General features: G+C 37.9%; 3 protein-coding genes across 5 annotated transcripts in view; 1 reads left to right on the forward strand and 2 right to left on the reverse strand.

Annotated features, from left to right (window-relative positions):
• The window catches only part of LOC129352772 (uncharacterized), a 6604-nt gene extending 4494 nt beyond the window's left edge, over nucleotides 1–2110 (forward strand). Inside the window, exon 2 of the mRNA XM_055021888.1 lies at nucleotides 2014–2110. Within this exon, the coding sequence (XP_054877863.1) occupies nucleotides 2014–2042 (29 nt within the window). The 3' untranslated portion in view covers nucleotides 2043–2110. The remainder of the gene's footprint in view (nucleotides 1–2013) is intronic.
• The window catches only part of gtf2h4 (general transcription factor IIH, polypeptide 4), a 16682-nt gene extending 7920 nt beyond the window's left edge, over nucleotides 1–8762 (reverse strand). For 2 of the 3 annotated variants that reach the window (XM_055021880.1, XM_055021879.1), the window contains exons 1-12: nucleotides 8658–8762; nucleotides 8313–8431; nucleotides 8131–8235; nucleotides 6611–6742; nucleotides 4528–4710; nucleotides 3893–4001; nucleotides 3459–3527; nucleotides 3136–3219; nucleotides 2672–2837; nucleotides 2036–2166; nucleotides 580–627; nucleotides 408–486 (exon numbers count right to left, since the gene is read on the reverse strand). In XM_055021880.1, the coding sequence (XP_054877855.1) occupies nucleotides 408–486; nucleotides 580–627; nucleotides 2036–2166; nucleotides 2672–2837; nucleotides 3136–3219; nucleotides 3459–3527; nucleotides 3893–4001; nucleotides 4528–4710; nucleotides 6611–6742; nucleotides 8131–8235; nucleotides 8313–8428 (1222 nt within the window). In that variant the 5' untranslated portion in view covers nucleotides 8429–8431; nucleotides 8658–8762. The remainder of the gene's footprint in view (nucleotides 1–407; nucleotides 487–579; nucleotides 628–2035; nucleotides 2167–2671; nucleotides 2838–3135; nucleotides 3220–3458; nucleotides 3528–3892; nucleotides 4002–4527; nucleotides 4711–6610; nucleotides 6743–8130; nucleotides 8236–8312; nucleotides 8432–8657) is intronic. The other variant, XM_055021881.1, reaches the window with a different exon arrangement.
• A 3997-nt stretch (nucleotides 8763–12759) lies between these two features.
• Nucleotides 12760–14497, reverse strand: polr1h (RNA polymerase I subunit H). The gene is made up of 5 exons (XM_055021891.1): nucleotides 14409–14497; nucleotides 13554–13715; nucleotides 13235–13338; nucleotides 13043–13152; nucleotides 12760–12967 (listed from the first exon to the last, which is right to left on the reverse strand). The coding sequence occupies exons 2-5, from the start codon at nucleotides 13669–13671 to the stop codon at nucleotides 12943–12945; spliced, it is 357 nt and encodes a 118-aa protein (XP_054877866.1). The 5' UTR covers nucleotides 13672–13715; nucleotides 14409–14497; the 3' UTR covers nucleotides 12760–12942.
• Between the last annotated feature and the right edge of the window lie 4862 nt (nucleotides 14498–19359).

Consider the following 19359-nt stretch of genomic DNA (forward strand, 5'->3'; position numbering starts at 1 on the left):
GACTGTAATCCAGTTTCTTCTTTGCTTTTATGGCGGTATAGCCCTATTTGCTTTCATCTTTACAACTAGAATAATGCTGTGTGATGGGGTGACAAATTTATGTCATAAATTAGCATTTCATGATAAAGTTTATCTTCCCAAGCAGGTTTTTCATACCGGTATCGTCGTGAACGACATGACGTGCCCCAGCCCTAGAGTCCACCAGGGCAGAATCACAATTACAATTTTGTCCTGGCTATACAGTATGCACATTTTTTTGATTTTTTTTTTTTTTTTTTTTTAATCTTTGTGTAACTCTACATGCTTTGATTATCTGTCACTTTGCTGCTGTTCCACTGAATTTCCCCCACTGAATTCCACTGAATGTTTTATTGTGTTCCCTGGGCTCAGACAGGTCTCACACTCACCCTCTGTGAATTGCAGCCGATCTCTCTCAAGCTCCCACAGTCTGATCTGGTCTGTTATAGTTGGAGGCAGCGCTGGGGTCTAAAATGCATGTATGCAAAATAAAAGGCCTATGTGGTGCCTTAAAATGTCAGCAGGTCATCATTTCTTTCTTTAAAAGTGAGCCAACAATACCTGTGTGAGCAGGACAGGGTGAGCTCTGGTCCTTAGAAAGTGGATGATCTAATAAACACAATGTTCAAATAACATGGTACAAAATTTATAAAAACTAAAAATATTTAATCACATATTTCACAATATGCAATTATGAAAAATAGAAAAATGCCCCTCTAGTGTGAAAAAATATTCTGATATTTTGAAAATTTATTAAAAATAGAAATGAAAGAAATCACAATTTTCTAAGCAGGTTTTCCCCCAGAAAACTTGTTAAACCCGGTGGTTGGGGCGCCGTGGCGGTCCACTGGCTGCCCCATTGTGTTTTTGTATCATAAGATGTTAAGTTGACAAGAAATGTAAAATACTACCATCACCAGTGAAATACTATTTAAACCCACAACTACAGTCTTAAAAACAGAAAATCAAAAAAGTACTATTAAAAAATATAAATTATTTGTACTTCTGTTAAATTCAACTTGAGTGAGCAGATTCTTAAAGCTCCCAGACCTTCAGGCGCCCCAGAAATGGTAATATTTTAACACAGATATCGAAATTTGACATTTGTTTATTGAAGATACCAATGCTGCTAAATTTGATTTAGATTTAATTTTTAAATAAAATTAAGTTTTAATTTAATTTTTGCAGCTTTTCTTCCATTTTGTGTCCATTGAATTTTTAAAGAGATCGTTTTGGTTGCCTGAACTCTATGGGACAAGTTTTCTGATCTGTGCTATGTCAAATGTGGCTAGCATTTGACATAGCACAGTTTTATGCATCGTGTCGCCACAATAATAATAAAAATAACAAGAAAAAAAATATAAAACCATGTTGCTGCATGACTACAAGGCGAACACAAAAGCTCCTCCACAGGCTGAACCACTGGTCGACAAACGCACTGCCTGACTGCGGAACACGTCCATGAACTTCATCAGTGCAGACAGCGAACCACACGGTGGGCAGGATGGTTAAGAAACCTCGGCATCTTTTGTTTAGTGCAGCCTCTATGTGTTGTGGATTATGATAATCTTAAGTTATCTACTAATTAAAAATCATCAGGGTTTTGTAACAATCTGTGTGTAGCTCTATTGATAGCCCAGTAATATGTAGGAAATTTCTAAATACCATTTTAAAAAATGTTTTAAACCATTATTAAGTACATATTTAATATGCAACACTATATTTTATTTCCTATTTATTTACTTTATTAGTACATTAAAAACGGAATAGAATTCAAACTATTAGTGGATGCATTACCAGATTATGCCAATAAAACAAGTGCTATGAACTGCTTTGTTGCTGAAAATGTGCTACTTAAATAAAATGACCTTACTCTCTGGAGAACAACTGGCAAGTAATAAGTAAAAGAGGTGAGAATATGGAGCACTGAAGGGCTTTTGCTTTGGTTTTGCATCTCTTCTGTTTCATTTCCCTCCCTGTGTCCTTACTGTGCAGGTCAGCCTGACAGTCCACACACCTGCTGAGCGGTAATTCCATTGGCGATGGCCTGCTGGACGGATTCTCTGGTAAGCTGAGCGACCACCACGTTGGGAAAGCGATACAACATTTCACTGAAAAGAGCCACCAGGGCAATCTGAAGTTCTGAATCTGAAAAATAAAAGCAAGTGAGAATATATTCTGTAGGGATGAATGAAGTTTTGTCACCTGAAAAAAAAAGCAGCTGTGTCACTAAAGGTCTGGACCTATTGCTTCCACATCAGTGGTGTGGCATCTTCAATATGTTCAGTTCAGAAGTAAGAAAAAAGTTTTCTTTTATAAAAATGTATCAGGCTAAAAAAACAGTTGGGTGAATGAATTGGATTTTGCCTTTAACATGGAACATGAACTCAACAGAAAGTCCACACCTTTATTCACTTCAGAATGTGTGACTGTTTATAATCAGTTTGAATATAAGTAATGTTGAATTTAAATGATTCTTTGTAAAGTGGCAGCAGCACCAATTCATAACGTTATGAACTGCTACTATATAAATAAACTGAATTGATTGCTGCATATGCCAGTACATTATAAAACAAAAGAAGAAGAAAAAAAATTCTGGAATGAGGTGGCCTTTTTTAACCAACCATCCTATACAAATTTGGTTCAGTCATACCTGTGTAGGCGTAGAGACGATAATTGGTTTCCACAACAATGAAGCCAGCATCTTTAGTTCCAGGAACGGAAGTAATGTTGGTGGAGGAGGTAGAGGCAGAGCTGGTAGTTACTCCAGCAGCCAAAGTAATTGCCAGTCTGGTGGGATAGTACCGCCGGGACTTCCTCTGAGTACACATGGTGGAGGAATTATATTCTAAAAATATTTTTTACACTACGACAAACAGATTCCACTTTTTTCTTTTCTTTCACGTCACCTGAAAACTTTTTAAGCAAACTCTACCAACTCCTCCTTATGAATACAGAAAATGATCATTACATTTATGACAATATGTAATTTGTAAATATGATAATCATGCAGTTAATTAAAACAAGGACACTTCATCTGCTAATTTCATTTCCTTTTGCATCAATGGGTTAAACTGAAAAAAGAAACCAAAGAGTTTGTGAATAAAGAGATCTCACCTTCCTCTGAAACACCAGTCCAAACTCCCGAAGGTGCTGCAGGAAAGTTAGCAATGACTCACTCATGCCCTCCACTGAGTAATCCTGAAGCACCAGCAATACATGATGAATAACAAGAAAGACAAAAATCAGTCTGGAAATACCAGGCCACAGGGAAGCCCATCAGAGTGTGTCAGATTCAGCTGGACGCTGAGTTTGATTAATGCCTCTACAGCTGCTACTACTAGGGCTTACTGGGCCCTATGGTGCTGAGGGCCAACAAACAGTTGTTTTAATAATAAGACACTAAACATGAGAATCCAAGCAAAAATGTTTGCACTCACTCGCCCCAAAGTAGAAAAACTGAGCTGGAACAAGAAGGATAAGATCTCCACAAGATCCATCCCTCTAGACTGCAAGGCAAAAACCAGAAAACAGCAAAAATGTACGTTCATATAGAAGAGAAAAAGAGAATTATCCAAATTGTTTTTGCAGTAAAACTAAAATAGTTGAAGGACTTGGCAAATTCTACTATTTTTTTTTATTACTTCAGATTTTTCTTACAGGACAGAGCATGTTGCATTTTCCGACTTATGGATTTGAACTTGGATGAAAGTAAATAAGACAGTAATGTAATACAATAAAAATACATTTGGAACTTTACTTTCCAATGGTTATGGTTAGAAATCCCTCAGAGTAGAGTACAACATGACTATAACTATAACTTGAATACTAAACATTTGACACTTCTACTATCCAGTTCCAAGTTTACTGTTACCTGAGCAGTTTTGAGGTACTGCAACGTGAAATACCAAAGCTGAGAGGCTGTGTCCAGAAGGAGGAACTGGAAACCAGCGGAAGTGATGTACGGTGCTTCCCCTGCCTCACTTATATTGAAAAAAAATGAGAGAGCAAAGATGAGAAACAGTTCTTCATCTTGACCATTCTTTAATCCAGTTAAATGTCCAGTAGTGTAGTGGAGATAAGATATGTAAAACTTAACAGCCACTCATCTTCAGCACTCCCTGGAAGTGGTCCTGGCAGTCATTTTTACAATAAGTTCAAATTAGAAATCTCTTCTACTAGTTTCTTTAGATGTTGAAGTGACACCCATGCTTTCAGTACTTTCAGTATTCTGGCCTGTTTGTGGGAACAAAAGACCCCTTCTGATACTTTTGACTGTTTTCTTATCACTGCTTATGAAAATTGCAAAGCAAATATAGTAAATGCAATTATATCATATTGACATCTTCCAGTGAAACTTGAACAGGCAATACGGCAATAACAAAAATTCTGCAGAAATTCTTAATTGTGAAATTAAACTGGTTACCATCTGATTTACAATTAACTGAGGTATTTTTCTTTATATGTACATACTTGGTAAAGCATCGAGTGAGCTGGATTTGTCTGTACCTTCTCATGAGGCCGGCTTGAATCAAGAGCTGAGCCAGGTCTTGACTAACAGCACTAGGTGAACCCACCATGAACTGCAGGATCACTTCCCAGCGTTCCATAGCATAGCGGTCCAGGCTCTCAACGTCGCGTGCATGGCGATCAGGCCCCAGGCTGCTCCCCTCGTCTGCCCACTGTGCACCTCTGTGGAGCAGAACACCATCGCGTCATTTAACAGAGCAGAAAAATTCTAATATTTTGAAGCCCATAGCATTAGCTAGTCAAGTTCTGGCAGAATAAGAGATTATTTTTTATTTTTTACATAATATGGCATTGGTTGGATCACAAAAGAAATCAAGCCGATAGATGAATCTGTTTCTCTCTCACCATGACATGGTGCTGTCAGAGCTAGCTAGATATTAATGTAGCCCAGATAAAGAAATAAACATGTTAAAGGTTTAAAGTGGAGCCAGTTTCATCAGCTGAAACTGTGGCAAATGTAAAATATCAAAGCTTGTTTCTGGACTGTCATCTTATCTTTGCTAAAAATGCTGATTAAATTTCAAAGAAAAGCTCAGAGACTCAATCTTAAGAAAACTGAATGGGCTTGGGGTGAGAATTTATTATCATTCATTTGCACACTTAAAATGTACATATTGAGCAAATTTTCAAAAGAAGGCCTCAATTATATCAGATTAGAGACGTGGCAGTGGTGCAGTGGGTAGACCCAAGTATGGAGGCCCCAGTCCTTGTCACAGGTTCGAGTCCTGGCCTTTGACCTTTGCTGCATCTCTCTCTCTCATTACCCATTTTCCTGTCAATCTACTGTAAAGTAAAGGTCACTTAATTGTCATTGCACAGTAAGCAGTACAACAAAATCAATGGTACAGCTCTGCTTAGGGCATTTATAAACAGTCAAAACAAAGAATAGACAGAATTATGATCTGTGGAAGAAAATGTGTTTTTGGGTCTCTGTCTGGCTCTATATTCCGGTGCCGTCACCCCAATGTCAACAGAGCCGGTCAGAACTCTCAATCCTCCTCGGTTCTGTTAACATTGTTAATAGTCACAACACCGGTGCTTCTCTCCTTAATCCATGGAGATCCTGCTGGTCCCAACATCCCCTCTGGATGGAACAAGCCCGGTGGAAGTTAATCAACAATAAATAAATAAAGAACATGAAAACTAGTTTAAAATAAAGCAGACAGTTCCCTTCTCTTGCTTGCCAGTTTGAAGCTCTGAGCTCAGTGAGGTGCTGTAAGGTTCCTCATGGCAGCTAAACCAGCTATAAGAAACCATTCATCCCCTGTGCCATAACTTTTTTTTCTGTGAGTACAAATTGTTGACATTGTGATTGTACAAATGTATTTTATTTAATGTTTGGAGAGCCAAAGTAAAACTCTCACCTCAATGAAGAAAGTTTTTATATTTTTACATAATTTTAAACCAACAGCAGAAAAGAAATCAAAAACATAATGTCAAATGACAGCTTGATAAATCTGAGATTAACTTCTAAAGGGTTTTGTGATGAAATAGCATATGAGACTTGTCATATGCAACTTGTAATGCAAGTCCTCTGTGTTCAAATGAAAAGGTCATGACTTATAAAAATCTATTAAAATGTTTAGACTTTGGAGAGGAAAAAAAAGGTGGTAACTTTATGACAATCAGAGTTTTTCTCCACGCAAATACATAATGTATTTAAAGATTGACTTGAGGTCCAAGAGAGGTCCATCGTGCCATACAGCAACATGTTGTAAAAACATTCCAAATACACCGGGCAACGGCACAGAATGACAGCAGCTTCCTCTTTTATAAGGTAAAAGATGCTACCAGAGAATATGACCTGCAGTGGAGATTAAACTAAGATGACTGAAACATAATGATTAGAAAATTGAACTGATGCAAAATGTTTAAGACTATCTCCACTGTACAGTTCAAGGTAAATCAGGGTAATTTTTAGTGTAAATTTCTAAAATAACAAATCAGTTTCTAACCTGGTAGATGCAGTGAAAATGTGCCTACATTAACCTCGGCCACGTCTGGAGTACAAAGAATGAATGAGGCCATAAAAATAATGATGCTTTGTCAAATGCAAACATACCCTCCAAGCAATGCTGTTCCCAGGTTTTCTTTGAACACTGGATTTAAAATGTATCCTTGAAGCCCACCTTGAAGGTGCTGACTGTGCCAAAGGCGAAGACCAGTCAGCACTGAAACACAGTCATCATGATCCCTGCAGGAACAATAACCAATAAATACAATCAGTTCAACTAGAACCAGTGAGAAATCCAATCAGACAATCGTTCTGTTGAGAGCATGATAGAAAAGCTTCGGGTTCCCAGAGTCATCTTATTATTTCCACAATCACAATGTTTAGTTAACCTTGTCCATTTGTTTACATATGAATAAAAATAAACAACATTAATACATTTCAATGACTTTGGACTAATCATTAATGGATAAGCTCATATAAAAAATTTACTCTTGGAAGTAGAGAAAAGGTAGGAAAAAATTATCTCCAACAGGTACAGTGTTGTGTAAAAGCATTTACCGCTTCATAGATTTTTTTTGTGATTTTTACACATGAATGTTTCTGATCAACCAACAAGGACAAGAAATACCTATAAATAAAAAATGTTTTCACATGATGGTTTCATTCATTAAGGAGAAATACAAACAAATTGGAAAGCTAAATTTAATTCATAACCACAACGAGGGTTAAGAACGGGGCTGATTTGCATGTTTATCTCCAGGACACAGAACCAATCTCCATGATGAAAACTGGATGCTCCCATATTGTACTTTTTTGAACAGATGAAGATCGCATCTCTAAGAATTTGTGCCCAACGTGGGATGAAGCAGACTTGTGGAGGTCCACAATTCTCTTCATGAGCTCTTGATTGATTAGTAAGATTTTTTATTATTATTATGTTACACAAGAGGCTGCACAGTGGAGCAGTTGGTAGCACTGTTGCCTTGCAGCAAGAAGGTCCTGAGTTCGATTCCCGGCCCAGGGTCTTTCTGCACGGAGTTTGCATGTTCTCCATGTGGTGTGTGGGTTTTCTCCAGGTTCTCCGGCTTCTTCCCACAGTCCAAAAACATGACCGTCAGGTTTATTGGTCTTTCCAAATTCTCCCCAGGTGTGTGTGCATGGTTGTTTGTCCTGTTTGTCTCTGTGTTGCCCTGCGACAGACTGGTGACCTGTCCAGGGTGAACCCTGCCTCTCGCCCAGAACGCAGCTGGAGAGGCACCAGCACCTCCCAACCCGTTAGAAAGAAGGGTGATTAGAAAATGGATGGATGGATGTTACACAAGCAAGCAGTGTTGGATCAAAAATTTTAAATATGGTTATCATCCTACAAGCATTTTGATGGTGTATGTTTAGTTCTGTATTCTCAAAACAAATTTCCTTACTTTTCTGACACTGAGCATATGAAATACACTGGGTCCTAACCAACCCAAAACAGTTATAATATATTCTACTTTAACCCCAAACAGTGAAAAAAAACCCAGTATATCTTTTTATGAATTATAAATATGGAGTCAGCTTTGTTTGCAAAGAATAGAGATGCTCTGTGTGTGGTAACACTTTTACTAATGTAAGATAAGGGACTCGCTCACCTCTGACTAGTTTTTTGTACCCAAAGTGCCACAGCTGCCTGGGGGAGAGGCTGGTCCAGGAACAACATGCGCATCACATAGTTCTTAGCAAGTGAGGGAAGCTCCCTGGAAACAGAAAATCTTGAATTTAACATTGCAGGCTGGCTATACAGAATACAAGTCCAACACAGGGTGGTACGTACCTGTAGACAGCCAGACATGTTGCTGGGTGGTTATACAGTCTGTCCAGTATCTCAGGATTCAGTTCTCTTAAGTATTCATGGAGGTTCTTACACTGCAGCTGGACCCGCAGCTTCATGATCTGCCACAGAACCGAAATGTTTTAGCAATCACAACGACATGCTGCTGCTCGCCTCTACAAACCTACACCCCTCTGAAATTCATTAACGGCTTCTCTAGCTTCCTTGCATTAGTATAATATAAATACATAACATATATATTCTGTAGAAGATTTACGACAGGACGACCCTGTCGACCAAACGTCTGATACGGAAAATAAAAAACTTCACGGTTATTTGGCAACGAACCGTAAGACAGGACGGCAAACTCTTCGTTGTAGAAATTTACTTTGAACAAAATAACATGGTCACAGTCTTCTGCTTCTTCTTCTTCTTCTTCTTCTTCTTCTTCTTTTCTTCTGTAGCGTTTTCTGGCAGTTTACAAACTTTGTGCATTACCGCCATCAACTGGACGGAGATGTAATCCAGAAATTAATTTTTCTTATTTATCTTCAAAACTTAAAAGAACTAAATTATATACATACTTATACACTCACACAAACATACAAACTAAAACTAAAATATTTAATAAGTACTTGAATTATATCATTTGATTGCTGCTTTCCTAATAAATTATCCATATTTACTGACCTCCCCATCACCCTTTCCAATTCTTTTCTCTCTGTTATATATTTTCTACAATAAATCAACATGTTCTACACCTTCTGTTTCCCTGCAATAAGAACAATCACCTGATGGATGTTTCCCTATTATTTTTAAACCACTATTTAAACTAGTATGCCCAGTCCTCAAACTGTTAATCCATACTTCCTCTCTCCTATTCATTATACTATTGTAATTCATAATTACCTCCCTCTGTATTTTAATGTCATTTCCTTCCTCTTTCTTCTAAATTTCATCTCTCCTGCCACATGTTATTTATTTTCATCCATCCATCCATTTTCCGGTCACCTTTCTCCCTAACAGGGTCAGGAGGTGCAGGTTCCTCTCCAGCTGCGTTCCGGGCAAGAGGCGGGGTCACCCTGGACAGGTCGCCAGTCTGTCGCAGGTTATTTATTTTATCTTTAATAATTACTTTAATTTCTGTTCTACTTAGTGGGATTTTATATTAAATTTCTCTCTCCTTAACTGCTTCTCCAGCCAATTTATCAATTTTTTTCCATTACCTACAATTCCTTTATGTGCTGGAACCCATGTGAATTGAACAGCTATTTGTTTTTGCTTTGTACCATATTTCAAATAATTAACTTCATCCAGAAGATCTTGACGGCTATCAGATTTTCCACTTGTAATACTGGTTGAACAAGATATTGAATCTGAGCATATAACTGCCTTACCAGGCTTCACCTCCAGCAGCCATTGCAAGGCCAAAATAATTGCCATCATTCCTCTGAAAAAATCGATAAATTATCTGTTGTTCTTCTTTTTATAATAACGTTTTGTTTCGGAATATAAACTGCTATTTCTGTTTTACCATTTGCCTCTTTTGATGCATCTGTATACATTTGTATCACATTTTCTTACATTATTTCTAATACTGCTGAATAATTTCATACAAACCTCCACAGGTCTGTGCTATTTATTTGGTTTCTAAATGTACTATTGGCATTTCAAATAACCATGGAGCAATTTTAGATTTAATTACAGTTTTACAATATGCTATATTGTTTATCCCCAACTGACGTGCCTAAATATTTCCTTCCCATCCAAAACTCCTTATGTTATGACCAAACTCCCAACATTCCCTGAATACCTGTTTAGTGGGTAATTTTCCTCATGCTCTCTGAAATTTAACCAATAATTTGCTGACAGTTTGATCTGTCTTAAGTCTCGTGGCATTTCTCCGGTAATGACCTGAAGAACAGGAATTGGAGACGTTCTAAAAGCCCCACATTTCCTGAGCACTTCAGCTTGGATTCTATCTAAATCTAATAACAAATAATTAGCAGCTGACTTATAAACAATACATCCATAGTCCAACACAACGAATTAAAACATCAGATATTCTTTTCAAAGATGCCCCCAATCATTCCCTGACAAACATCTCAAAATATGAATGCCTTTTTTACATTTATCAATAATCTTCTGTGTATGTATCTTAAATGAAAGTTTTACATCAAACCATACTCTGAGGTACCTTACAATATTTACCTGCTTTAACTTTTGCCCATATAATCCAAGATCTACTGTAGGATTAACCCTTTTCTTTGAAAAATATTTACTTGTGTTTTCTCAAGACAAATGAAACCCCCATAAAGCTTTACTAATTCTAAAATCTATATTATCAAAAATATTATTAATCATTATATTAAAAAGCAATGGGCTTCCTATTACTTCTTCTGCTCATTGGCTATTTGTAACCCTCCTTAAAGGTGCATTACCGCCACCTACTGATGCTTTCGAGCTTTGTTGATTTCCTGCTTACAGTTAACGAAACGACATAAGATATGAATATTCTTCTTCTTTTGTATTTTGTTGGTGGATGGCAAACTAATATTACATGGAAGCAATAAATATGTGTCTATTTAAACACTATAGAAAAATGTATTTTCATTAAGCCCACAGTTCAGTTCAAAATGTTTCCTCCAATATTGTTGTCATGTTGCGTGTTTTTTTTAGACCCAAATGCAGCGAGGTAAATGTAGCAGGTGATTTTGAAGAAAACAAACTTACAAAAACACAGGAACCCAGAGTCAAACAAAAATAAGACACAAGTATAATGCAGCGAAACCAGGGAAGAAACAGAAGAAGTGAGGAAAGTATGAAAAAGGTGAGATCAAATACTGGAAGAGTGAATGGAGGAATAACAGAACTGGGCTGATTAGATAACATGTTCCAGATGTGAGGGGAGAGAGCAGAAGGCAAACTGAGAGAGAAAGAAAAAGAGACTAAGAGAGAGACAGGAAGGTGGGCACATGGGGCCAGTGAGAATCACAGGTGACTAGGAAATGAATCTAGCAGTCCTGCAAACTTAAACTAGAGTAACTAAAAATAATTAGACAAGAAATAAACCTATAGATAAAATATAGATCAAGATGTCAAATCAATTTGTAACATTGAACAAAATGACACTGGAGGGATTGAGAACGCCTTGGGATTCCCCCAGAGGAGCTGGAGTTGCTGGGGAGAGGGAAGTGTCTGCCAGCTTCTTAAGCTGCTATCCCCACGACCCGACCCCAGATAAGCGATGGATGGATGGATGGATGGATGGATGGATGGATGGATGGATGGATGGATGGATGGATGGATGGATGGATGGATGGATGGATGGATGGATGGATGGATGGATGGATGGATGGATGGATGGATGGATGGATGGATGGATGGATGGATGGATGGATGGATGGAAATGATCGACTAAAGTGTAATTGCAGATTTTTTGTTCCTGCAACAATAAACTATGAATGAAATATTTTCATTCACTGAAATTGCTTTAGTAAAAGTCCATATTGATCTGTTAATGGCTGCTGATGAGGGAAAATGCTGAGTGCTGGTTTTATTAGATCTCAGTGCAGCCTTTGATATTGTCGACCATTCATGTGTTCCTGTCATCTGGTCTGGATTACTGTAACACCCTTTTTAACTGCCGGGCCAAATTCTCAATTTTATGTTTGCAGTCAACACAAGACGCAGCAGCCAGACTTCTCACCAAATCCAGCAAATGATGTCATATCACTCCTATTCTAACTACACTGACTCAGTTGATTTTAGAATTTTGTTATAAAGTTCTTGTGCCAACCAACAGAGTATTACATGGCCAGGCTCCTGATTACCTTTGTCATCTTTTAACTAAATATTCTGCTGCTCATGGTCTTTGTTCTCAAACGCTGAATCTTTTGGTTTTTCCACGAACACAATTAAAACCTAAAGGGGACCTGGCCTTTCAGTTGGTGGCCCCAAGGCAGTGGAGCAGCATGCCCTTGACTCTGTGCAAGTTTTTAAAAAGCAGCAAAAAACACTTTTATCTCGACTTTATTGTGCTTCTTATGTCGGCTTTATGTTTGGTATGATTTTAAGGTTGATTTCTATTGTACAGCGCTTTGTGATTTTAAGTCTGAGAAAAGCGCTTTCTAAATAAACTTTACTTAGGAACAGAATGTACTTTGTATCATTGTAGATCCAAAGCTGCTTTAAAGGGGTTTTGTATATTTTCCTTATTTAAATAAAGGAAACTACTTTACATATTTATTTTGGGCTTGACTCAAGAAAAAAGAAAAAGATCTAGTCTTAGATTCTATATAGTCAGGAAAACAATACAATACTGGTTATCAGCCATAAGACCAACATTATTATGTTGATATTGCTGAAAGTTTTTATATTTGTACATCTTTTATATTAATTGATTGCTTTACTAAATGTTCATACTTAAAACAATTTAGGAAACATCATGTGAATGTTTAACTGTAAACTTTATTTCCAACACAAATAAGTCATACATGAAAAGTAGTTTGTTGAGTCTGGTTCACAACAATCCTGACTCTGAAGTGAGATTCCAGATACAGAGCATAACTTGGATCTGACAGCAGTGTTTTCTAGTAAATAGATTTGCTTGTAGACACTTGGAATATTTCTGTCAGGAGTCTTCCTTCTCTTGATACCTAAAACATAAAAGACAAAAACTGAGAAAAGTCATCACATAGCTGTATAGAAATGTAAAGGTCTCTTGAAGTCACCTGCAGTTTATGCAGGTGAAGAACACTGTCTGTCCTTCATCTGCAGATCTCATCTGCCTGGTGTGGTAAATCATCCCTTCTTTATTGCATCGAACACATCGTCTGTCAATCTGGAGGATAGCAGAACACCTCATAATTAACCATTTCCAACTGTCGTCACCACATGGAGCTCTATGAACAGACTGGTCTTACCACAGGTCCCTTCAGCTCCGAGCCATTATCATCTTTCAGAGCCACTAATGACTGCTGCTCAGGGTTAAACACCACAGCTGAACAGACTTCCAGGCCAGAGAAGTCTGGGTAATAAACACAAGGAAGCAAAATCAAGTCTCTCTCTCTCTCTCTCGATATATATATATATATATATATATATATATATATATATATATATATATATATATATATATATATATATATATATATATATATATGGCTCTGACAGCAGCTGATTTAGAAGTGGATGTATAGATAGATAGAATGAATGTATTGATCAGAATCAGGAGGACAAAACCTGTAACAGGGATGCTGAAGGAGCATCGAGGGCATCGGACTGTGTCAGATATTCCGGGGAGCGGGAGAACATTCCCGCATTCTTGACAGAAGTTTGGGTCACCAGCAGAACAAGACATGTCTTTCTTTGGAAAGGTAATGCGAAGTGGCTGTTTCCAGGAATCTACGGAACAGAACCAGAGCTCCAGGTTTACAGGACAGGAAAGAGCACGTTTGTTCAGTCACAAGGCGGCCAACGTTTCCAGAAAATAACTGTTTCTGTTTTAACAGCTGAGAATCAATTTAAGCCTTGCTGCTAAACCACCGAAAGTTTTCTACGATTACTACTGTATTTTATTGGCGGATGGCAAACCAACTTACCAAACCAGCCGCCACCTACCGGCCTGCAGTGTGATCGTAAATGATAGTCTGAGGGAATTTATCAAAACACACATAAAGGTGTGTGAGTGTGTGAGTAAGCATCATGTATAATGGATGCACACCTGTTTTTTTTTTTTTTTAATCTAAGATTTCGAATAGATTTTGACATATAATAGATTGATTATAGAAAATACTTTTCTTCTCTGTTTAACTGACTTTAAATGCTGACGTTCCTCTAAATATTTCTTACATTCTAATAAGACATGTTCCACTGTTTAACTGATCGATAATAACTACAGGTCCCCGTTTCGTTTCCCAATCTGATAAAAAAAAAAAAAAAACACCGGAAGATGTCTGCTAATCTAACGTTATGCTACCGTTCGTGGTACATTTTCTTTCAGACTGAAGTTGCATCATTATCTCTTTAAAAGGTGTAAAACATGAGAAGGTGACAGGTGTTGTCTCTGTGATTTTGTAATAAATTTGTAAAACTTACCTTTTACACTCAGGAGCCACGAACAATCACAAGTTTCTGTTTTCACATGCCAGACGTCTTCTTCTTCGGCGTTTAAAAGAGGTCTTGTACAAAATTCGGTTGCCATGTGAAAATCTGCCCCCCTGTGTCGGGAGCGCGCATTGCAGCCAGAGAGGCGAATATGGCGGATCTGATCATTTTCACGTCGCTTCTGATCAATTTCTCGATAAAACAACTCATATGATCATGTCAAGGTTTTAACATTCAGTTTAATTGGCAGCTGTTGATTAAAAAATTGTATAATAAATAAATGAACGAGGTCTTCTGCTGCTGTTTTGTGTTATTTTAAACGCCAAGAGAATCGCTCTTTTTCCAACTTTTCTCAGTAAAGCCTGGCAGAAATAAAAGTCAGTCACCAAACACAATTTTCCAACACGTAGTTTGTATTTAACAACTTTTGAGAATTGGGAAACAGTTGCTTTTTATTCTCCAAAGTTATGGGGGAAGGAGAGAAGAGAATGGATAATTCAGCTGCCTGAAATAATCTGTTCCTCCTCCATAATATGGGAACAACTTAACTTACCAGCAAGTTTTCTTCTCTGTTTATTCCGCTCATCATCAACAATAAATCATGTGATTTTGGTAGCATTTGTTCCTTGTTTGCCAGAGTTATGAGGGGGGATCCATATATTTTAGCTGACTAAAATAATCTGTTCCGCCTCCATAAAATGGGAACACATTAATTTACCTGCAAATCCTTAACTGTGTTTATTCCTCTAATCATCAACAATGAATCCTGTGGATTTGGTGACATTTGCTTCTTAGTTGCCAAAATTATGAGGGGGGAACTGAATATTTTAGCTGTTTTAGCTGCCTGAAATAATCCGATCCCCCTCCAAAATATGGAAACAAATTAATTTACTAACAAGTCTTGAACTGTGCTTATTCCTCTTATCATCAACAGCAAATCATGTAAGTTTGAAAACATTTCATCACTATTTGCCAGAGTTACGAGGGGGAACCATGTATTTTAGCCTCCTGAAATAATTTTATTGCAGTTAATCTAAAGTTTTTCCCATTTTTAACTGGCCTAAAATGTCACACAAATAAGAAAATGTACTTGAAATTCACAAATATATATACTTATATGTGAAGTACAGTTTTAGATTCATGGAATTGAAATATATTCATTCAAAAAGAGAAAAATAATTACATCTAGGAAATGTATATATTTTTAATTAATCCAAGAGCACAAGTCATATCTTTCAGAGAGTCCTGAGATATGAGGAAACCTGACATCAAAGAAATTAAATAATCTTAGAAAGCTTACTGTACATTCAAATTCAAAATTACTTTATTAATCCCAAAGGGATTCACTGCATTACAGTGAATCTGAAGAAGTCTCTGACTGAAGATACTCTGTTTTCTCAAGACAGTCTCATAAAGAGAATGATCTTTATGAGACTTTCTCATCTTTTTTGATTTTATGAAAAATCCTTCATTGCATAATCATTTTCAGAGGCTCCACAGTTATCACCAGAACAGAACCAGCCTTCTTTATCAGGCTGTTGAGGCTTTTTAGGTCCCTGGTTCTGATGCTGTTGCCCCAATAGATGATGACAGAAAAGATGTCAGTCAACAACAGACTCATGACTCTTGTCCATCTCTGATACACTAAACAACTGCAGAGTCATCTGAGTATTTCTGTAGACGATAGAAGTTGGATTTGTGCTGGAAGTCTGAAGTCTACATAATGAAAGGAATAGTGAGAGAAGAGTTCCCTGTGGTGCTTCTGTGTTGCTGACCACCTGGTTACACCCTCAGTCCCACAAACTGTGGTCTGTTTGTTAGAAAGTCATGCATAGATCGAGGCGATTGTTGAGGCCTCCTCCTGTGTCTTCTGGAGTTTCTCACAGAGCAGATCAGGCTGCATTGTGTTAGATACACTGCAGAAATCAAAGAACATGACCCTCATAGCCCTGCCTGCTTTGTCCAGATGACAGTGGGTTTGTTGAAGAAGGTGCATCATCAACTCCAACATGATAAGCAAACTGCAGGGGGTCCTTACATGGGCTTGTCTGCTTATTCGGGTGGAACAGAATTTGTTTGATTCAATGACATGTCACAGAAAAAATATCAGTAATAAAACAGCAGTACAGAGAGCACCCTAAAATAAAATTCCTTAGCTTTTGGGGAAAGGTGGGATGTTGACTTATCCTACATCCAGAACTTGTACAGGTCAAAGTTCAGGAACAGGGGCAACTGAAATCATTGCAGACCCCATACATCCTGTACACAAACAATTCAGGCTTCTGCCTTCATTTTAGATCAGGGGTGTCAACATCCAGTCCTGGATGTCCTGCAACTTTTAGATGAGCCTCTGCTGCACCAGACCTGAATAGAATAATTAGATCATTAGCAAGGCTCTGGAGACCTGATCTACACAAGGAGGAGGTAATTAAGCCATTCCTGTGTTTTGTACCTGTGGCACATCAAAAAACTGCAGGACAGTGGCCCTCGAGGACTGGAGTTTAGAGCGTCAGATTACTATTTATAGAAACCAGCCTTGACCAACAGAGATTCTTCTCCCAAGCTGTTTCTCTGAGCACACACAGAATGGGACGGTCTCCTGCAACCTGTAGATGTCTCTCTGCTTCAGCAGCTTATTTCCAAAGTTTTGTAGAGTATTACTAGTATACCAGTAATACTAGTGAAGCAGTTTTATTATTTAACATAGAACAAGGGAGTTATTGAAATTTTGCAGGACTCTGGAGCTCGAGAAATGCAGCTTGAGACCACTGCTCTAATGAGACACTGAATCTGCATTTGTTTTTTTGCTGTGTTGACATTCTGCTGTTTGTGCAAGGAACTGATCCTCCCAGTCTTTTGTTTAAATTATTTGCTAAGTCACTGGTTAGGACCGTGTGACCTGAAACAGGCAAATTTAGCACTTTTGTGAGCCTTCCTGAACATGTTTGTGAAACAGGATATAGAAAAGGAAGCAACTAATCAAAAAGGAAGCAGAGGTCTCAGCTTATTTTGCATAACAGAAATTGTTTTTTCCACTTTAAGAAACTTGTGTATATTCAAATCTTTCTGGGAACGCATCTAAAAATAAAGTAAAATAAATTTTAAAAAAACCTTTGATTTTACTGAACTGTCCTCTGTTGTGTCTCTGTTACAAACCAGAGACAGAAGCCTAACAGCTCCAACATGTCCAGTAGAGACATACTGCTCTGAAGCCTTATGCATACATTGAATAACTTCACTTATAGCTGCTGCAACAAAACAATTTTCCACATGGGATTAATAGAGCATTCATCTGTCTGCCTGTTATGCTCATAAGGTACATACTCTGTTTCTTTTTTGGCCATTTTTTAATAGAAGATGAATTATAAGAGAGAAACATTTTTTTGAAACCATTAATAATCAAACGCTTTTTAAATCATAATGACAGAAGAAACTCCCATTTGACCCTGATATATTGTTTACATACGCGGGTGATTTTGGACTCATAACATGCACACAATTTGACAAATGAGTTTGAATGGCTATGAAAGGTCACCGTCCTCGCCTGTGATCCGTTTGCTTGTGTGGTAGTACAAGGGTATAAATCTGAAACTCTGTCCCTCAAAGCAGGGGAACCAGAAGGTTTCTGTAACACCACTTGGGAATTGTACCCAAGTAAGGCACGTAAGGTTTGTGACCAATGAGAACAAGAGTTTGCCACCAAAAAAAATAGCTATGTTCCATGTTTCAAAAGACAACTGAAATTTATAGAACCATAATGGGAAGGGAAATGCAGTCCTGAGGTCTACCAGCAGGAGGAAGGTAGTCCACCTACATGTGGAGAGCTGGTTTCTAAAACAATTAAATCACTCCAAGCACTTGCAAATAGACACTCGATCGTGAAGAAAACCCAACACTGGTCACTCACACTGCACACAGGTCCACTACACCTGTGTAAAACAAGAAAGGAACATAAAAAGACATCCAAGGAACTGAGAATACCAACCAGCAGTGTTCAATCTCTAAGAGGTGAACAGCTGCTAGGATCATTGTTCAAGAGGAAAAGAAAAACCCCAAATAACTTCAGTTGAAATAGAGGATTCGCTGACTAAAGTGGTGTGGCCATTTTCAAATGCATAGTAAGGAGGCATTTGGAAAAAAATTGGTTGCGTGTCCAAGTTGCCAGAAGAAAGTCTTTGCCACAAAGTATCCTGTTTACAATATACAAAAAACAGCACAGACAAAAGCCTCAAGATTTCTAGAGCAAAGTTACTTGGAGTGTTGAGACCAAATTAAACTGTTTGACCACAACCATAAACATTACAATTGCAAAGGAGTCAACAATGAAAAGTGCACCTACTGTGAAGCATGGTGGTGGACCACTGATGGTTTGGGAATGTGAGAGCTACTGAGGCACAGGAAATACCATCAAAAATTATAGTGTCATGTCAGCAGAAAATACTGGAAGAAAATTAGCACTCATGGGCCCAGAAGCTGCACATTGCATGTACGTGGAAGTTCCAACTCATTTATGTGCAGGAATAACAATGATCTAAAACAAAAGGCCAAGTTGACTTGTAACCAGCTGCAGCTTCTGAAGAGCAGCTCAACATTGCAGTATAATCTAATCCATTCTGCTCTGCCTTCTCAAATCTCCAGTCCATCGAGGCAGATAGGTGCTTATACTAAGCTAGATTCTGGTTCTGCTGGAGGTTTCTTCATAGGCATAACTTTCTGTAGGACTGGTGTGGACAAGCCCTCACCTGTTTCGGCCTGACAGAGACAGTCCCCACCAATATTTAGTGCACCTTTTTACCTTAATGTGCCTGTATCTATTTGTGGACACTGTTCAAACATTAACAGCCAGTGAACGACCGCTTTTTAAAATTCCTTTGTAAAATGTATCATTGATCTATATTAGTGACTTAATGTGCGCAGCAGTCGCCACATGCATTATTGCTGA

The sequence above is a fragment of the Poeciliopsis prolifica genome, unplaced genomic scaffold (genome assembly GCF_027474105.1).
Source record: "Poeciliopsis prolifica strain line A6 unplaced genomic scaffold, Auburn_PproV2 SCAFFOLD080, whole genome shotgun sequence".
NCBI classification, from domain to species: Eukaryota; Metazoa; Chordata; class Actinopteri; order Cyprinodontiformes; family Poeciliidae; genus Poeciliopsis; species Poeciliopsis prolifica.